The sequence below is a fragment of the Zootoca vivipara genome, chromosome 11 (genome assembly GCF_965207765.1).
Source record: "Zootoca vivipara chromosome 11, rZooViv2.hap1.1, whole genome shotgun sequence".
Taxonomy (NCBI): Eukaryota; Metazoa; Chordata; class Lepidosauria; order Squamata; family Lacertidae; genus Zootoca; species Zootoca vivipara.
In genome coordinates this window covers 13,335,653-13,355,098 of record NC_142594.1, presented here as the reverse complement: position 1 = coordinate 13,355,098, position 19,446 = coordinate 13,335,653, and the positions used below count along the sequence as shown (strand labels likewise).

At 43.6% G+C, this 19,446-nt stretch overlaps 1 protein-coding gene across 6 annotated transcripts in view; it reads left to right on the top strand.

The window, feature by feature from the left end:
• The window catches only part of LOC118091883 (collagen alpha-4(VI) chain), a 95,474-nt gene that overhangs the window by 60,064 nt on the left and 15,964 nt on the right, over positions 1-19,446 (top strand). For 2 of the 6 annotated variants that reach the window (XM_088653469.1, XM_088653468.1), the window contains 12 exons: positions 871-933; positions 1,180-1,242; positions 2,168-2,230; positions 4,515-4,577; positions 5,790-5,840; positions 8,534-8,569; positions 9,695-9,757; positions 12,603-12,665; positions 14,896-14,931; positions 16,036-16,072; positions 18,678-18,689; positions 18,789-19,282. In XM_088653469.1, coding sequence (XP_088509595.1) covers positions 871-933; positions 1,180-1,242; positions 2,168-2,230; positions 4,515-4,577; positions 5,790-5,840; positions 8,534-8,569; positions 9,695-9,757; positions 12,603-12,665; positions 14,896-14,931; positions 16,036-16,072; positions 18,678-18,689; positions 18,789-19,282 — 1,044 coding nt within the window. Of the gene's footprint in view, positions 1-870; positions 934-1,179; positions 1,243-2,167; positions 2,231-4,514; positions 4,578-5,789; positions 5,841-8,533; positions 8,570-9,694; positions 9,758-12,602; positions 12,666-14,895; positions 14,932-16,006; positions 16,293-18,677; positions 18,690-18,788; positions 19,283-19,446 lie in introns of those variants that run through there. The other 4 variants (XM_088653472.1, XM_088653470.1, XM_088653473.1 and 1 more) reach the window with 4 other exon arrangements.

Below are 19,446 nucleotides of genomic sequence, written 5' to 3'. Positions count from 1 at the left end.
CCGGCACCGGAAGTTGCTTCTACGCATGTCTGGACCATACCTGCCAAGTTGCTGTCGGAGAAATAAGGGACCGGGCGGAAGTAGCAGACCGGAAGTAGCGCTGCCGCCATTTTTGAACTGGGCGGAGCATGCTCAGAAGTGACTTTTGCTGCTGCTTTGCCCAGTTCCAAAATGGCCGCCGCGCCAGAAGTCGCACTGCAGCCATTTTGGAATTGGGCAGAGCAGCATCAAAAGTCGCTTCTGAGCATGCTCCACCCAGTTCCAAAATCACCGCTGCACCAGAATCAACTGGGGAAAAACAAAAAAATCCATTTTTTCAGCTAGGAACAGCTGGAAAAACGGGGATTTCCCAGGGAATACGGGAGACTTGGCAGCTATGGTCTGGACATGCGTAGAAGCGACTTCCGGTGCCACGCTGCTGCTGATCCTGCATTTTTCAGTGGGAGACTTGGCAGCTATGGCAATGGATGGTAGCAAACTGCTACACATGAGTCAACTGGGGCCACCAACTCTACAGAGGAGACAAGTACTTATTTATGGTCATATTTATAATTCCCAACTTTAGTCAAAATATAACAATGCAGGATACAACATATAAGAGTAAAATCAACCAAAGTACCCATAAAAAACATCCAGAAAGTTTTTAAAAAGTCATATTGCAAAGGCCTGTCTAAGCAATATAGTTTTCAAAAGTGGTATGACTCTCTTCCTGTTGTTGCTGTTTTGTTGTCGAGGTTGTGGCTGCCTATGAGCAAGATCAAGTTCCTGCTAGTTAATATCTGGGCAGAAACTGCATTTCATTCACACTCGCGGAATGCTGCAGGTCAGAAACATGTGTCTCCTTTAGTACTTTTCTCTTCTCTTTGACAGGGCCTAAAAGGAAATGAAGGCGATCCAGGACTTCCTGGGGAAATGGGGCTACGGGGAAACCAGGTAACATAAATCTGTGTTCTGTAGCAGTGCATAGAAGGTTGCCTTGTCAAAGCTGAATTCTGCATATTGTAGTGACTGTCTCTCTGCAGGTTGTGAATCGAAACAGGTAGGCTTTGTTTCCAGTAGCCATTGTGTATTGAAGCGGTTGTATCAACAGGCCAGAGCCGCTAAAAGAAGGCTGCATCTGGGGCTTGGTCAACACGCGTCAAAAACCTATTGTACTTCTTTGTCTCCTGTGTCACACAGGGCACACCAGGTTCACGAGGAATACCTGGACCTCGAGGACTCCAAGGCTTTCCAGGACCCCAAGTATGTCTTAAAAATGATATGTCTTTCTTCGCCAGTCTTTTGCAAAATGGATAAACTGTTGCGGGCACCCCAAACATAACCAATTGCACACCATAACCTATTCTGCTGTTGGCTTCAAGAGAAAGCTTCTTGCAAGCCTAATTTCAGCAGGGAGAGGAGGAGACCGCGTGGGCCCCAAGTGAAGGCCTCTCGCCTCTTATACGTTCCCCAGATGTTTCTGTGCACAAGTATTTTGTTCCTAGTCATGGGTTTTGTAGTCTACACTCTACAACTGTAGTAGAGCTTATGCACTGCATCATGGGTTTTGATCTATGCAAAATTATGTAGAGTGCTTTTGAGCCTGAATTTTGCTCATGTGCATTGATGATGGTGCCCATCTGACTGGGTTGCCCCTGCCACTCTGGGCGGCTTCCAATTATTTATATGTGCCTTTCAGCCAATGCAATGTTTAAATTTGCAAGCTGCTTCTAGGGTCATTTACAGAAACCCCTTTTCCTAATGTTGATTTCTGGAAGACTTCAAGCAATGGCTTCCTCCATTCACCCAGTCTTCTGAGTCATGCCAGCTCCCCGCATCTCCAAAGCTTTCCTCTGAAATGGCTTTCTCTCTGCTACTTTCTCTGAACAAGTAAAATCCCTCCAAATACAACTTTGGGGCCTCACGTTGCCTATTCATCCGTTCAGCTGCATTCTATCATTAGATGTAGACTGACACTTTTAAAAGAAATAAATGCCTTTAGTGTATATATTTCTACAGTTCTATGAGTCTATGTCTGCCTTTTCTTCCGTAGTAGTTGAACAGACACCGTTTAGGACTGCTGAAACCTGGATGCGATTATAGAGAAAACACAAAAGCTATTTAACTGGCTGCCAATGATTGCTGTGGTTTTCTTAATGTGACTTTTGATATGTGTTTCTGATTGGAGGGTAGTCAAGGAATCGATGGCGCGCCCGGCTCCATAGGGAAAGAAGGACCTCGAGGTCAAAAGGTAAGAACTGATTTCAACAGTACCTTTTGTGTTTCGACAAAGTGTCTGAACACGTTTCTTTCGAAGTAAAACGCAGCCTTCGTTTTGTCCAGTATAAAGAACAGCCCTGCGTAGCAATTGAGCAGGGCTGTAAATATTTTTGTACTTTTATACTCGGTACAAAATGTATCTGGAGCTTGTCCTTTGGAACAAGCGAGTCCACTTTTGTATCGACTTCACTGGCTGCTGCCTATTTCTCTTGCAATTCAAAGCACTAGTTATCCCCTTGATGAATGGCCTAAATCAGGGGCTGCAAACTTTTGGGGGCTGGTGGGTACATATGGAATTTTGAGAAAATTCCGTGGGTGCCAGTCACAAAATGGCCGCCATGGGATGTGCGGCGTAACACAAAATGGTGGCTGTTAGGGGCATTGCATGACACAAAATGGCAGAGCAGAAAAAGAAACAGCAACACAGAACAGTAACAACAACAACAACAACAACAACAACAACAACAACAACAACAATTTATTATTTATACCCCGCCCATCTGGCTGGGTTTCCCCAGCCACTCTGGGCGGCTTCCAACAGAATATTAAAATACAACAATCTATTAAACATTAAAAGCTTCCCTAAACAGGGCTGCCTTCAGATTTCTTCTAAATGTCTGGTAGTTGTTTTTCTCTTTGACATCTGATGGGAGGGCGTTCCACAGGGCGGGTGCCACTACTGAGAAGGCCCTCTGCCTGGTTCCCTGTAACTTGGCTTCTCGCAGCGAGGGAACCACCAGAAGGCCCTTGGCGCTGGACCTCAGTGTCTGGGCAGAACGATGGGGGTGGAGACACTCCTTCAGGTACACTGGACCGAGGCTGTTTAGTATGGGAAGTATGGGAAGGCTCCCTGTTATGCTAATAAACGCTGAAAAGAAAGAAAGAAAGAAAGAAAGAAAGAAAGAAAGAAAGAAAGAAGTCGCCATCACACCTCGCTGGCATTGGTGGGCACCCTTGTGCCCATGGGTGCCAGGCTGGCAACCCCTCCCTTAAATCAGTGCTCCCCAACCTTTTTATCACCGCGGACCAGTCAACGTTTGATCATTTTACTGCGGCCCGCTGAGGGGGGGACGTTGATTGTTTTGCGGCCCGCTAAGGGGGGGACGTTGACTGTTTATATTTTATTTAGATTGTTTTGATTTAATAATTTTAATTTAATTGTATTTAATGTTTCTTGGGCGGCCCGGTACCAATTGATCCACGGACCGGTACCGGTCCGTGGCCCGAGGGTTGAGGACCACTGCCTTAAATGACTTGGGAGGAGGTCAGAATACTTAAAAGGGCTGCCATTTTCTCCTAAGATCAGCAGAAGAGGACGTGTGTGTGTGTGTGTGTGTGTGTGTGTGCGCGCGTGCTGCCACTCCGTTGGCTCTGCCTGGCATTGGTGGCACCTACTCTTTACCTCCCTGCCTCCTGCCCTGTTCAGTCCCCTGCTCAAACTCACTAAAATTCTCTGGAATGAAAATGCTGTTGGTTGCTAACAGCTGTCTTTACTTCAAATGGCTCACTGAGTTGTGGAGCTCATGATGGTGATCATCCATATCTAACATGGGGGGTGGGGGGGCGGTATTTTAAAATAAAAGAAAATAACTCTTACAGATAGCCTAGTATTTGGTACCATCTGCCATTTAAAATAAGTTAGGGTTGCCATACGTCCAACAAAACGTATACAGGGGAAAAATAAATGAGCTGTATTTAAAATACTTAGTATACAGGGGAAAATTTTGAAAAATCAGCAAAATGTCTGGGGTTTTGCAAACAGAACCAGGAAGCTCAACAACTTTTGGGACGATCCCCACCCCCAAATGCTTTTTGTGTCTTGATTCTTACTATTTGAAATATGGCAACCCTAAATAAGTTCCATAGACTTCTCTGGCCTAGCCTTTTCCTCATGGCGATACTTGAGTCCTAGTTTTTCTATAGGTGGGTACTACTGGTAGGATGAGGTGCTTACATGTCCCTTCACACATGTCTGAACATTTCACCCAAAGCTTCATCAACTCTAATGGTAACCAGTGTTTCATATAATCATATAATCAGCAGTCTGTCAGGGAGAAGGCTAGGCTAGAAGCCTTCTGTCTGAAATCTAGTTTTCTTTGTAAAGGGGATTATTTTGACCATTATGGAAGCCCCCACTTTCAGTCCTGAGTTTGCCGCCTCATTGAGAGCTAGGCTATAGACACCAAAACAATAAAGTTGGACTGTACTATTGATCCATATTTAATGGTTAATCTCTGTTTTGTACTGCGTGAAAGGGAGAACATGGTGATCTTGGAGAAAAAGGCCAACAGGGGCTACCTGGACCAAGAGGCTTGACTGTGAGTTTTGCCTTTCTGAGTCTTGACGTTTGTGACTGAATTTCTCTCCACCTCTGAAAAAGAACCATTGCTCTGTTTGATTTTCCTTCATCCCTTTTCTTCCTCAAATGGAAAGTCATGTGTCTGTCCATCTTTCTGTCTGTTCCCTACGCATTTGGAAACCTCCTGAGATATCATTGACAAACTTGGCACGGCGGTTCCCAAGATGGAGGAGCTTTTTTAAAAAAATCTATCAGCCACCATCTTGAATCCAGGTGGCAGACCAAAACATTCCAAACTGCACCAATTTGGACACTTCTGAAGATATTGCTGCCGGATCTCGACAATGGTTCCCAAGAGTAAAACCGCATGAAGAAACTTGTCCCGTAGAATGAGTGAAATATAAAAAGTCAAGATGTGCCAGGGATACAGTTTGTGGGTTTCATGCCAAGATGCCAGTAATTTCTTCTCCGATACATCCATTTGCTGTTGCAATCAAGATTTTGTCCCAAAACCCTGCAGAGACTTCAGAGTCCCATTTTTACAACCAGGGGAAGCCCAAGATAATTTGCTGCCTGAGGCAGACCGGTAAATGTTTTCTCCTTCCAATCCAGGTGAATCGTACCTAAGGCTAGTGGTGTTATTTTGGCACCAGAGAAAGAAAACCCACAAACTTATCAATAAAAACGCTATAATAATAAACTTAGTGATTAAGGGTGGTGTCCAGAGCTAGTCATTCTCAGAATAAGACACACTGAAGTTAATGGACATACAGCGGTGCCTCGTAAGACAAATTTAATTCGTTCCGCGAGTCAATTCATTTTGTGAAAAATTCGTCTTGCGGATCGCGGTTTCCCATAGGAATGCATTGAAGTTTCTTTTTTTGCCCATAGGAACGCATTAATTAAATTTCATTGCATTCCTATGGTAAACTGCAATTCGCAAGACGGATTTTTTGCAAAACGAATTCGTCTTGCGAATCACCATCAGATTGCAAGATGCATTCGTCTTGCGAAAAATTCGTCTTGCAGGGCATTCGTCTTGCGAGGTACCACTGTAGCTAACTCAGGTCCATTTGTTTCAGCCGGTCTCCTTTGAATAGAACTTAGCTGAATGCAATCCTAGCAATTTGCTGTCCTTTCAGGACTCTAACTATACTCACTCTGTCTAATGGTAGGGCCGGCCCCAAAGGTCTTTTTAAAAACATTCTTTTGATTTTTCTATTCCTTTCAGGGGCTAGATGGCGACAATGGCTATGGTATACGAGGAAGAAAAGGAGCAAAGGTGAGAGCCATGCTGTGAAGTTTCGGTCGCAGTCAACTATCAATCTTCAGCAGGGGTAGGGAACCTGTGGCCCTACAGATTTTTTTGGGACTACACCCCCATGAACCTTGAGCGTTAGCTGTACTAGCTGGGGTTCATGCAAGTTAGAGTCTGGCAACATCTGTAGGGCAACAGCTTCACCATCCCTGCTATACAGCAACACAGTGATGATCATCATTAATGACAACCACTAACAGCAGGCAGTGCAATCTTTTAGGATGTCTCTTATGGAAACCTCATTAAAATAAAACGAGACTGCCCTTGCACAGATTTCTTTAGTTGCTTTTGGGCTTCTGCAGATGTTCCTGGTGGATTGGGCCTCCAATAGTTATATGGATTTATTGAGCACTGTTGAACAGACTCATAGAATCATTGAATTGTTGACTTGGAAGGGGCCACAAAGGTCACCAGGTCCTGCAGCGCAGGAATCTTTTGCCCAAATTTTGCCCTGAGATTAAGAGTCTCGTGCTCTACTGGCCGAGCTAAATCACACATTGGGGATGTAACCATTCTCATATTTTTTTGCAAACACAGCCCATGCTTGCCAACCAGTCTGTTAAAAGTGCCTCTGATCACACTTGCACCCGTATATGGATGTGTGTCACCACCGTGAGCGGTTTCCAAAATCTTGGGTCTGTTTGCATGCTTGGGCATGGGAATCCTAATCTTTGTTAATGCAGGAATGCTTATTAATTTACTGTTAGGGATCAGAGAAGTGTGCTTGTAGTGACTGTGTGCAAAAAGGGTCCGGAGCAGAACAAAGCAACGCTTACATCCAAGTCGTTATGCTTCGGTAAGCCCAGCTTCATGGTGGTTTTGGTGCCCTGTGCAAGGCCAGAATCCTAGAGCCCTCCCACCTCCTTCCCAAAGCTGGGAAAGTGCTAACTAGGCTTTGGGAAGGAGGTGGGAGGACTCGAGAATCCTACCAGAGCCTCATGCCTCCTTCCCAAAGCCCAACGCCTCGCTTTCTGGGCTTTGAGACAGCGCTCAGGGCCCAATGCATGCACACCACTCGCAGAGTCCTAAATCGCCTCATTCCCAGAAGAGAGGGAAGCCAATTCATAGCATAGTTTGCTTCCTTTGTCATGCTGGCTCAGGTTCTGGCTTTGCATAGTCATGTGGAGTGAAGCTTTATGAAAAAAAGTGCCAAGAGGCCTCCTTCGGATGAGAGTGAGGCAGAGCACCTTGGTAATGTTCCATTGTTGATTGTGGACAGCTCACAACGCCACAAGCGCAAGCCGTTCCATAACTGACAAGGGACCCATGTTGCTGAATAGATTCCATTCGAAACCAACATTAAAAGCCAGTATAAATGTTTGTTGTGTTGCATTACCTGGAGATCTGGATATTTGCCTGCCGTTTTTTTCTAGTGTCCAAAGCAAACAGTGGAATGGAACGCATCGCTCAACACTTCCAATGCATGATAAATAGTTGTGATTGGGAAAGAAGCACGGCAATCTGTCCTATATCAATTATAGTATTCTGGAGTCTGACGGTCGTCCAAAAAGTACAGAAGGAGATGTATAAGGACTAATTTCATGGAAAGTTAGCCCTTCTGGTGGAATGTGGAAGGATGCTTTGGCAGGGTGAATGGATCGTACGGGCTTTACTGTGACCAGCTGAGGATTCACTCTCCTGCTCTTTCTTGAACTTGCTTCCTGATGCTGCATCAGTGGCGTAGCGTGGGTTGCCAGTGCCCGGGGCTGCTCATAGGGGCTAGGTGGGAGGGAGGGAAGGAAGGAAACAGACAGTGTACGCATGTGCATTCAACTGCCTAAAACACCTGCGTTACCCAGGAGATCGCAGCCATAGAGATAAGAAGAGTCGCTCCATTGTCTGGCGAGGTCATTTCCTGTTTTGCATGGAGAAGCTGTTTTCAACAGAGCCCAGTGCCGGAAGCTGTATTGAGGCAGCACTGGGTGCTGTAATTGCGCGACCCCAACAAATTTTGTGCCCAGGGCAACCTCCCCGCAACCCCCTCCACACTTTGCCACTGTGGTGCATTATTGATTTGGACAGTGCACTAAACTGCACCTCCATTATTGCATTATTCTACCTCTCCTTTGATGCCAGGGTAACTCACCTGGGTGACTGGTGTAATGCCATTGTGACATTTTCGTATGCTCCACCCTATTCAGGCATTATCTTCCATGTGATTAGGATCATATGGAGGAAGAGAGGAGTCTTGCCCACTATACAGTACCAGCAGATCAGGTTTCTTAAGCTGATGGTTAACTTTTCTAATGAGGCAGATAACTCCATTACTGTTGGAGTGACCATGAGGTGTAAGAAAAGCTGCCTGGGATATGACACCAGACACATTCGATGACACATTCAACTTGGGTTTACTCAGAGTATACCTACTGAAATGAATGAACATCACTATGTATGGCCCATTCATTTCAATGGGCTTGCCCTGAGTAAAACTTATATAATATATATAATGGCATTTGCATTTATAAGGAGTTAAAATAGTTGCATATGTAAAGCAATACAACACACACCCCACTACAGATACCAAATTGCAAATGTGTTTAATCTAAAAGGAAAAAAAACTAGAGCAATGTTTTCTATTCTTTTTAAAGCAACATGTGAAACAGCCAGCAAGGAAGTCACATGAGATCAAAGTTTTGTTTCTGTTTCTTTAATTCCAGGGGCAGCCTGGATTTCCTGGAAACCCTGGACTGCAGGTATTGCATATACTCCTACTGTGACTCATTTATGTTTCCTGTATGGGTTGTTTTGATGCGGGTGGCGCTGGGGTCTAAACCACTGAGCCTCTTGGGTTTGCCAATCAGAAGGTCTGTGATTCGAATCCCCAACAGAGTGAGCTCCTGTTGCTCTATCCCAGCTCCTGTCAACATAGCAGTTCGAAAGCACGCCAGTGCAAGTAGATAAATAGGTACTGTTGTGGCAGGAAGGTAAACGACATTTCCGTGTGCTCTGGTTTCTGTCACTGTGTTCTGTTGAGCCAGAAGCGGTTTAGTCATGCTGGACACATGACACGGAAAGCTGTCTGTGGACAAACGGTGGCTCCCTCGGCCTGAAAGTGAGATGGGCGTCGCAACCCCATATTTGCCTTTGACTGGACTTAACTGTCCAGGGGTCCTTTACCTTTTGAGTGGTACATCCCTTAATTTCATAGTCTTTAACTAGAAGTGTGGATTGGGGCCATGATTCGGGGCAGGCAGGGGGATTCCTAACACTTTGACCTTGCACCACAGCCCTGGTCCAGTTCGGAAGCCACAAAGTGGCTAAATGCATACCCTTTTTCTCCTCTGCAGCCTTGGGACGGCGGCAGGATAATGCACTCCCCACTGGTATAAAACCTTCTAGTGAAGAAGGAGCTCTGATCTTTGTACACATTAAGCTAGATTTGGGGGTGGTGACACCCTGGCCAGAAAGAGGACCCTTTTTGAATTATTCCTTACGTATTTAATACAATTGAATGGATTATCGTTTAGACATGAGTGTTGCTTTGGAATATTGCGATAGTTGCTATGTTTTGTTATATTGATTATTCTCCTAATTAGAACAAAATACCAGCATAATTAACATATTCAGTATCAATAAAGTTTTTCCATTCTCTGTTAGCTGCTTTGGGTTTCCCTCAGGAAGGAAAATGAGGTTATGGGCAATAAATGAGAGGAACCCGTTCGATTAGGGCTGCCATAAAAGGACAAAGGCACGCCACACACAATGGCTTTGATCCAAATTAACTTTCTTTTCGTGCAAGGAAAGGATAAGCAATCCAAACAGGAGCAATGTCTAGCTTGGCTCTTAGCTGCGAAACTCTACTTCTGATTCCTTTCTAGGGAGAAGATGGAGAGCCCGGCATTCCTGGAGATAAAGGTGCCAAAGGAATTAGAGGACAAAGGGTGAGGATGATAAACAATCCTAAATGAAATTAAAAAATTCCTTCAGTAGCACCTTAAAGACCAACTAAGTTTTTATTTTGGTATGAGCTTTCGTGTGCATGCACACTTCTTCAAATGGTTTGATATGTGAGAAAGGAGAGTTCTCTTTATAATGGTTCTTAAAACTCCTGATGGTTTCTTTCAGATGCCTTAAGCTAGAATCCATTTGCCGCAATTTGTGACAGTCTAATAATGCCTCAGAGCTGTGTGAAAATAGCCACTCAAAATCCGCCCCCCCCCCATCTGTGGGAATTTGCTGAATATTCTCTGGAATTATTCAACATTTCGAGGCCACTGAAAAAGAAAAACGAAATGTTTCTGTGCACCACAGATAATTTTTAAAATCTTATTAGGGAAAAACCAGTAGAGTATCTGTTTTAATTGACAATATACTGTAGATCTCCAGTTATTTCTGGGACCAAGTGGTGTTTTTATAACGGATGTTTACTGTTTATTTATTTATGTTTGTCATATATATTTATTTGTGTACTCGTAGATCTTCAGCACAAATGCAACACAGAGGTAGGGTGGGAAGTACTCACTTAGTGTCATGTAGTGTGTGGTGCTTTTTGCAAAACAAATGCACTTCTGATCCATTTGGGGTGAGTTATTACTGAAGGAAAATTTATTATTATTTCATACCGATAGAGGAAGGAAGTAACACTTCAGAGCAGTGTTAGAAATGGAGATATGAAAGCTAGGAGCTAAACGGCACCTTAAATCAAGGTTACGGGCGCAACAACAGAACGTCTAGGCGCACTTTTTTTCATAACAAGAATCATAGGTGCCAAGTTCCGGATGGAAAAATCCGGGATCAGCAGTGGCGCAGCACCGGAAGTCGCTTCTACGCACTTTCGGACATGCGTAGAAGCGACTTCTGGCGCTGCGGACATTTTGGAAATGGGCACAGCAGCATCGGAAGTCGCTTCTACACATGTCCGGAAGTGCGTAGAAGCGACTTCATGGCCGCCGGCAGGAGCTCCGTAATCCAGGGGAATACGGGGTATTTTGCCATTCGGGACATCTGCGGAAAACGGTAAGAAAATACAGGGGTTTCCCGGGGGAAATGGGGTACTTGGCAGCTATGACAAGAATACAAAGCTGAAAATGAACGAATTGCAGCTAAAATATAATGTTCATTTTTCACATGGTCTAGTCCTTATCGGAAGACTGCAAAAAACAAAGCCGTGCTTCCCCGCCCACCTCCCTAATATTCTTAAGAGGGTCTCGTCTCCAGTCTTCAGAGAGTGGATGGAAATGGGGAGGCGGGAAAAGGCCCTCTTTTCCTTTCACTCTGCAGACAAGCCCTGGATTCTCTCCACGTCCCCTTTCCTTCATATAAATACAGTGGTACCTCTGGTTATGAACTTACAATGGTACCTCGGTTTATGAACACAATTTGTTCCGGAAGTCTGTTCATAAACTGAAGCGTTCATAAACTGAAGCGAACTTTCCCATTGAAAGTAATGGAAAGTGAATTAATCCGTTCCAGACGGTCCGTGGAGTAAGCGTTCATAAACTGAAGCAAACTTTCCCATTGAAAGTAATGGAAAGTGGATTAATCCGTTCCAGACGGGTCCGCGGAGTACTTAAACTGAAGCGTTCATAAACTGAAGCATGGGTGTAATTGGTTCCGGAAGTCTGTTCATAAACTGAAGCGTTCATAAACTGAAGCAAACTTTCCCATTGAAAGTAATGGAAAATGAATTAATCCGTTCCAGATGGGTCCGCGGCGTTCATAAACCGAAAATTCATAAACCGAGGTGTTCATAAACCAAGGTTCCAGTGTAATTTGTTCCGGAGGTCCGTTCTTAACCTGAAACTGTTCTTAACCTGAGGTACCACTTTAGCTAATGGGGCTTCCCGCTGCCGCCACACTGCCGCCGCACAATTTCTGTTCTCATCCTGGGGCAAAGTTCTTAACTTGAGGTACTACTTCCGGATTAGCGGAGTCTGTAACCCGAAGTGTTTGTAAGCCGAGGTACCACTGTATATCTTTTTGGCACCACAATTAACACATATTAAAGGCCTATACAACTGATGGCAGAGACACCCACCTTGAGTGACCACTTTGCAAACCTAAGACTTAAGGGTCCTTCAGTGATCCCATTTCAGATTTATTTTGATTTTAAGCATCATTGAGAGAGTCTGAAGTACAGTAGATAACCCTTCAACATGCACTCTTTAAACCACCATAACTAACTGGCTAGTATATTTCAAATTAAAAGCACATCATACATTAAAAGTACACTAAACAAGGCAACTAAAACCTAAACAAAAAATGTTGGGTTTAAAAGAAAAGAAAGTTTTCAGGTCCCCAATCCATGCACGTTTTACTTGGGAGGAAGCCCCATTGAACTTGGTTGGGATTTACTTCTGAGTAAATGCTGTACTGTGCCCAGAGCTCAGAAACTGCTCACGTTTATGAAATTCCCTGTCGCAAAACTCACCTAGAACAATGGGAGTTTCAAACGCTGCTTGAGAAAGAAGAATTGGTAGGAGCAGGCTCCAAGCTCATTTGCTATCTTTAGCAATATTAAAATAATGTGAAATAATATTTAATCCACAGCTGCCTTACTTTATTCACAGGCAGAGAACCGGGGGGGGGGGGAGGCATTTCACTGGTACCTGAAATTTCATTTCAAGGGAGCTGAAATTCTCCAAGACTTTGGAAGGGACCTCAAAAATGAAACTTTCAAAAACTGGAATTTCCCGCCAACCCGAAAAAACCTCCAAACCTTTTGTTTTCGCTTATGAAGCCTGAAAAAAGTTTTGTTATTTTAATGGGGGCTTTGCATTTTTAAAGGGCCGTGGTGGAACACCAGGAGCAGTTGGTGATCCAGGACGCTGGGGAGAACCTGGAAGAATGGTAAAAGAAATACAGATTAATATTGAACTATGAAACCAAATATAGCTGAAACTACATTATCAGATTACATTTTCCGGATACAAACAAAAATACGGCTATTAGTTTCACCTGCAAAATCAACAGCACAGTATAGAAGTAGTTTGGGTTGAATTCAAATTATGCTTTCCTTTTCAAAGTTGCTCCATATATGTGTGAAAGAATCTGGGGTGGGGGCAAGAAGGATTTTGAGTTCAATCTAGAATCTTGATAGCAATAGCAAACTGTGGATATACACAGAAATCAATTTATTCTGAACTGAACATTCTCTCCCAGGGACTGCATTATTCTACCCGAGGGGTAAGGCATTGTACTCCAAAGAATTAGGATGTGTGGGAAAATATACTAAGTATTGCCTGCATCTGTGCTCCATGAAGGAATACCAGCATTGCAAGCTGAAGGGCCAGGTGGCGCTGTGGTTAAACCACTGAGCCTAGGGCTTGCTGATCAGAAGGTCGGCAGTTCGAATCCCTGTGACGGGGTGAGCTCCCGTTGCTTGGTCCCAGCTCCTGCCAACCTAGCAGTTCGAAAGCACGTCAAAATGCAAGTAGATAAATAGGAACCGCTACAGCGGGAAGGTAAACGGCGTTTCCATGTGCTGCTCTGGTTTGCCAGAAGCGGCTTTGTCATGCTGGCCACATGACCTGGAAGCTATACGCCGGCTCCCTCGGCCAATAATGCGAGATGAGCGCGCAACCCCAGAGTCGGTCACGACTGGACCTAATGGTCAGGGGTCCCTTTACCTTTACCTTTAAGCTGAAGGAAGCATTACATGCTGTCCCGTTCGAGAATCATGATTGGTTAGGAATATGGCCCGGTTTGCATGTAACGCTAAGCCAAAACATGACTTAGGAAACATGGATTCCCAGAGAGAGCTTTTCTCCTTCTCTACTTCTCTTAGCTGGTGAGCTAAGTCACAGTTTAACTTTGTATTATGTCCAAACCTGAGCTCATTGTCTCACCCCCAGACAAACCGTAAGAGGTAAACTGTAGAATGAACCTTGGCTGAAGCCAGATAAGCCAAGAATTGGGTTTCCACCAAGGGATGGAGAAAATCGATTTAGTTTGCATCTTAAAAGGCAAATTGACCTATCTCAGTGATGGCGAACCTTTTAGAGACTTAGTGCCCGAACTGCAACCCAAAACCCGCTTATTTGTCGCAAAGTGCCAACACGGCAATTTAACCTGAATACTGAGGTTTTCGTTTGGAAAAAACAACTTGTACATTAACATCTTTTGTCTTAAAAGAAAAACACAATAACAGAGCTTTCAATGATACAAACCACTTTCTATTGAAAGGTAAAAGCTTGCATTTGGCATGCTTTTGAACAATTAATGTGAAGCTTCAACTTCGCAGCAGCAGGAGGAGGAAGGCGGCTGCTCGAAGCTCTCGGAGGCCCACCAACACAGCAGCACGCCTCTGAGCACATGCAGAGTGCTGCGCCCTCCCCACCCACAGTGGTGCCTCCCCAAGGGAAAACGTGCACCCTGGGGGTTGTGGCTCCGTTTTGCACCCATCCGAGGCACTTATACTCGTATAGGCGCCATCCTCATATATGCCATAAAGGCATATATTAGTGAAAATAACATACAGAAATGCATTATACTAAAGGGAAATTGCATGTAAAGATGTGTATACTAAGCAAAATATTAGGAGAAATCACACAAAAATACTGATGAATCTTCATGAAGACTTTAAAAAAAAATAGTAATTGTAAACTGATTTGAAAATGTGGAGAACACAATTTAAGATTGGGAAAATGAGAAACTGAAATCAACATATTCACCCATCCCTACTTTGGGCGCAAGACTAAGCAGAGAAAAACAGCTGCAATCTTCTGCTTGAGAACCCCCATGTTTGTTTGTTTGTGGTTTGGCTTAGCATTATATAAAATTATAGAATTGTAGAAGTGTAGAGTTGGAAGGGAAAATGAGGATCATCTAGTTTATGCAGTGCAGGAACTTTTTTACCCAACGTGGGACTTGAACCCATGACTACGAGTTTTAAGAGTCTCCTGCTCTACCGACTGATGCAGACTGGGAAAATATATTAAACTCCCCCCCCCCCTCTCACACACACCATATCAGGGTGTGTTCATCAGCATGTGCGTATGTATTTATGTACGAGTGTATACAGCAAAGGGGGAAGAGGGTAATTTGATTTCCTAAATGTATACTGTACCTACTTTTTCAGGGTCATAAAGGACAAAAAGGCGAACGAGCAATGACGGTATGCGATAAGCTACTTCCTCACTTCTGATGCATCAGAAACTTATCAACTAGTAAATGAAAATACACATAGAATTGTGTTCTTAACTGCCGAGCTTCAAAATTCTTCCTTGCTAAAGGAAATGGCAACAAATGATCAGTGAAGCAGGCATTGGATGGGAGAAGTGGGAAATCTGGACTGAAACATGGAAATTGATACAGTTCCAACTAATGTCTGCCACTGTCGAGCTTCATTTTTTTTTACAGCCTGCTGGTTATTTATTGTATCAGGTTAATTTAATTGCATTTTATTTATTTATTGCCTGCTGTTTTAGGATTGTTGTATGCTGCCTTCCGAAGCCCACATGGCAATTGACATTTCATGGGCAGAAAATAAAATTTGTTGTGGCTGTTAAAAATGAGAGCTGTATTTTAGAATGGGCCTTATGCATACTCACCTGGGACTAAGTTCCATTGAACTCGCTGTGATTTAGGCATGCCTAGGATTGCACCGTTGATATAATACCAGTCCTGAAAGACCTACATTGGCTCCCAGTACGTTTCCAAGCACAATTCAAAGTGTTGGCGTTGACCATTAAAGCCCTAAACGGCCTTGGTCCTGTATACCTGAAGGAGTGTCTCCACCCCCATCGTTCAGCCTGGACACTGAGGTCCAGCTCTGAGGGCCTTCTGGCGGTTCCCTCATTGTGAGAAGTGAGGTTACAGGGAACCAGACAGAGGACCTTCTTGGTAGTGGCACCCACCCTGTGGAACACCCTTCCAACAGCAATAAGCAGCTATCCTATTTTTAAAAGACATCTTCCTTGCTAAAGGAAAGGGCAACAAATGATCAGTGAAGCAGGCATTGGATGAGAGAAGTGGGAAATCTGGACTGAAACATGGAAACTGGTACAGTTCCAACTAATGTCTGCCACTGTTTAGGGAAGTTTTTAATATTTAATGCTGTATTGTTTTAATATTCAATTGGGAGCCGCCCAGAGTGGCTGGGGAGACTCAGCCAGATGGGCAGGGTACAAATAATAAATTATTATTATTATTATTATTATTATTATTATTATTATTATTATTATTATTAGATCTCATTGGTTCCCCCCCTTATCTACAGCCTTGTGAACTTGTTAACTTCACCAGAGGAAACTGCCGTAAGTAATGACCTTCTCTTAGTACTAAAGACTAGCAGAGGGCCTTGCCAATCTGATAGTTGTAATTTGATGCAGGTTGTGTGTACTAAATAGGTTTGATTGGGGGGATTTCTTCAGAAGTGGACCCCTTTCCTGTCAAAGGAGCTTACTCTCAAAAGCTGTGGTGTCCAAAAGAAGACAGGACTCCTGCACCTTTAATAGTTGTGTGTAAGAGGTATCTCAGCAGGTTTAAATTTTTCATGAATGCTTAGGGTTGCCAGACTCAATAGAGGACAGGACTTCTGTGCCTTTAATTGCCCTGCTCTCTTTTGAGTCTGGAAACCTTAAAGAGAAACCAGCAGATCCTTTGTTTAATTTCCAAGCTAAGGGTCTGCTGGTTTCTCTTTAAGGCTTCCAGACTCAAAAGAGAGCAGGGCAATTAAAGGCACAGAAGTCCTGTCCTCTATTGAGTCTGGCAACCCTATGAATGCTACTGTTAAAGGTGGAAGAACCCTGTCTCTCTTTTGCATCTGGCCATTCTTGGTTAGGATTATAAATGGAGAACAGCAGTAACACAGCACTGGAATGTGTTGACCTATCTTTTACAATATCACCCCAAAGTTTAAAGCTCTCTCTCTCTCTCTTATTCTAATTTTATCAGTCCTTTGAACATACACCTGCCATTTTTGCGTAGAAACTGTCCCAATATACAAAAACGGAGAACGGTAAATTATGAAACCTTTACAAATACACGCATTATAATTTTTGCATCTAAATTGACTTTATTTACTAGTAGCATTCCAGTTAGGACCTGTCTCAAATTGGTCATGTTCTCCTGAAATCTTCAGTTTGCAGATGGTCTTTAATCCTCACAATGGCTATAGTGAGGTATTATTTTATAAATAAGCCTAAAAATACCAATTTTCGTAGCTACTCAGCGGCCTCGTTCACACAACAATGAGCCATGATATGTTAAAGCATGTTTTGGCTGATTTTCCAAACCCTCTCCAGTGGCTTAACTATGGTTTGTTTACGGCCAACAAACCATAATCGGAAGCCATAGTTGCTTGTGTTAACTATGGTTTGGCAATATGTGTGAACCCTGTACCTTTCCTTAACCATGGTTGCTTGGCCACCCCCCACCCCATATGCTTATCAACCTACAAAGGCACGAGGCAAGAGCTGCTGGGAAACAAATCATAGTTTAGAGAAACAAGCCAGGATTTAACTGATCATCTAAGGGACAACTTGTGGCGAACTCATAAAGAAAACATGGCTTAGTGTTATGTGAAAACCAAGCCAACGATTTCATGGCTGGGCTAAAATCTGAACTCACAATCCCCCGGCTTAAATAAGACATGCTGTGGCTGCATTATTTCTGCTCCCGCTACGTTGCTTTATCTGAAGCCAAAAGCGAATTTTTCATTGAATGTCGCAACTAGCAAAAGACTCAACACTAGGGTGATGACTTTTTTACAACCTCATTTCCCTGTATCATAATTTGATGAGCTTTCATTAAAGATTAGATAAAATGTTACTTTCAAAGAGATTTGATTAAAAAAACCTCATGCACAAAATGATTTTAAAAAAATTATTTATCAGTTTTTTTTTACCATTTTTGAAGTGACTGTAAGCAGATATAAAATTGAACCCAAGCTTTAGAGTCACAACATTATATAGGGTCATCAAACACACAAGGAAGCTTTTTTTAGCTGCAGTAGCAGTATAGACGCCGCAAGAGGACGATGTTTTGCTACCTCTCCTGTAGGTTCTTTTCCCAGCATGACCAGCAGGGTCTGCTGGCTGAGTTTTGAGGTCCCCAAAAGGGGCTTTTACCTTGCGCAGGTGTGACATTTGTATACCCTATGTTGCTAAGAACATTCCCCATTGTGGAATGTGGTGTTGTGTCCAAACTTGATATGAAATATATACAGAATTGTTAATACAATTTTGTTGTTGTTGTTGTTGTTGTTTAGCTGTTTAGTCATTTCCGACTCTTCGTGACCCTATGGACCAGAGCACACCAGGCACTCCTGTCTTCCAGTGCCTCCCGCAGTTTGGTCAGACTCATGTTGGTAGCTTTGAGAACCCTGTCCAGCCATCTCATCCTCTGTTGTCCCCTTCTCCTAGTGCCCTCAATCTTTCCCAACATCAGGGTCTTTTCCAGGGATTCTTCTCTTCTCATGAAGTGGCCAAAGTATTGGAGCCTCAGCTTCACGATCTGTCCTTCCAGTGAGCAGTCAGGGCTGATTTCCTTCAGAATGGATAGGTTTGATCTTCTTGCAGTCCATGGGACTCTCAAGAGTCTCCTCCAGCACCATCATTCAAAAGCATCAATTTTATGAAATGGTAAAACGGCATACAAAAAAATTAAAAACGGTTTGTGCGTAACCTTTTTAAATATTTCAATGGAATATACCTCATTTCAGTCATTAATAGGCAAAAGTTCATCCATTTGTGCTACAGGAAATAATTTTTGAGAGAAAAAATGAAAAAGTCACCACCCTACTCAACACAAGTTCTGTCCGTGTGTTTTTGAGGGTTGTTATTGGATATGCTATATGTTAATGAACAAAACCAAGAGACACTAAGTGACATTAAACCAACTTTCTTTCATCCCATCCAGCTTGCTGTATAGGTAAGTAGCTTCGAACAAATTCTGTTTGGACATATAGGAAAAGGTATCTTTCCCCCCTGAAAATCCTCTGACCTTTTTCTTCACCTCCACCATTGCAAGGTATGAACAAGTGTCCAGTATACCCAACTGAAGTAGCGTTTGCCCTTGATATGTCTGGAGATGTCACCCCGGAATCCTTTGACAGGATGAAAGACATCATGACGTCTTTGCTGAAGGGTATCGAGATTAGCAGCGGCAATTGCCCAACTGGCGCACGGGTGTCGGTTCTGTCCTATAACACCAATACGAAGTACCTCGTCCGGTTCTCCGACTTCCAGAGGCAGGAGCTTCTGATGGAGGCAATTCAGAGAATTCCACTGGAGAAGTCCTCCGGCAGGCGGAATATTGGAAGGGCCATGAGGTTTGTGGCCAGGAATGCCTTTAAGCGCCATCGTCAAGGTGCCCTCATGAGGAACGTTGCGGTATTTCTCGCCGCTGGACCTTCGCAGGATGCCACCTCCATCAATACAGCCGTATTGGAATTCAGCGCCCTAGATATTACACCTGTGGTCATTGCTCTCAGGGAAGTGCCTAATGTGAGACAAGCCTTTTCGGTAAGCAGGCTGCAATCGGAAACTCCTTTGGCATTATGATAACCATTAATGACCAGTCAGCAAATGCATACTGAGTGAATGGGTCTTGCTACTTAAATAAGCTCCTGTTTGGTGGTTCTTCTGAACTATAAAACATCCCTGTACTGAGAGCAAGCATGTCAGGG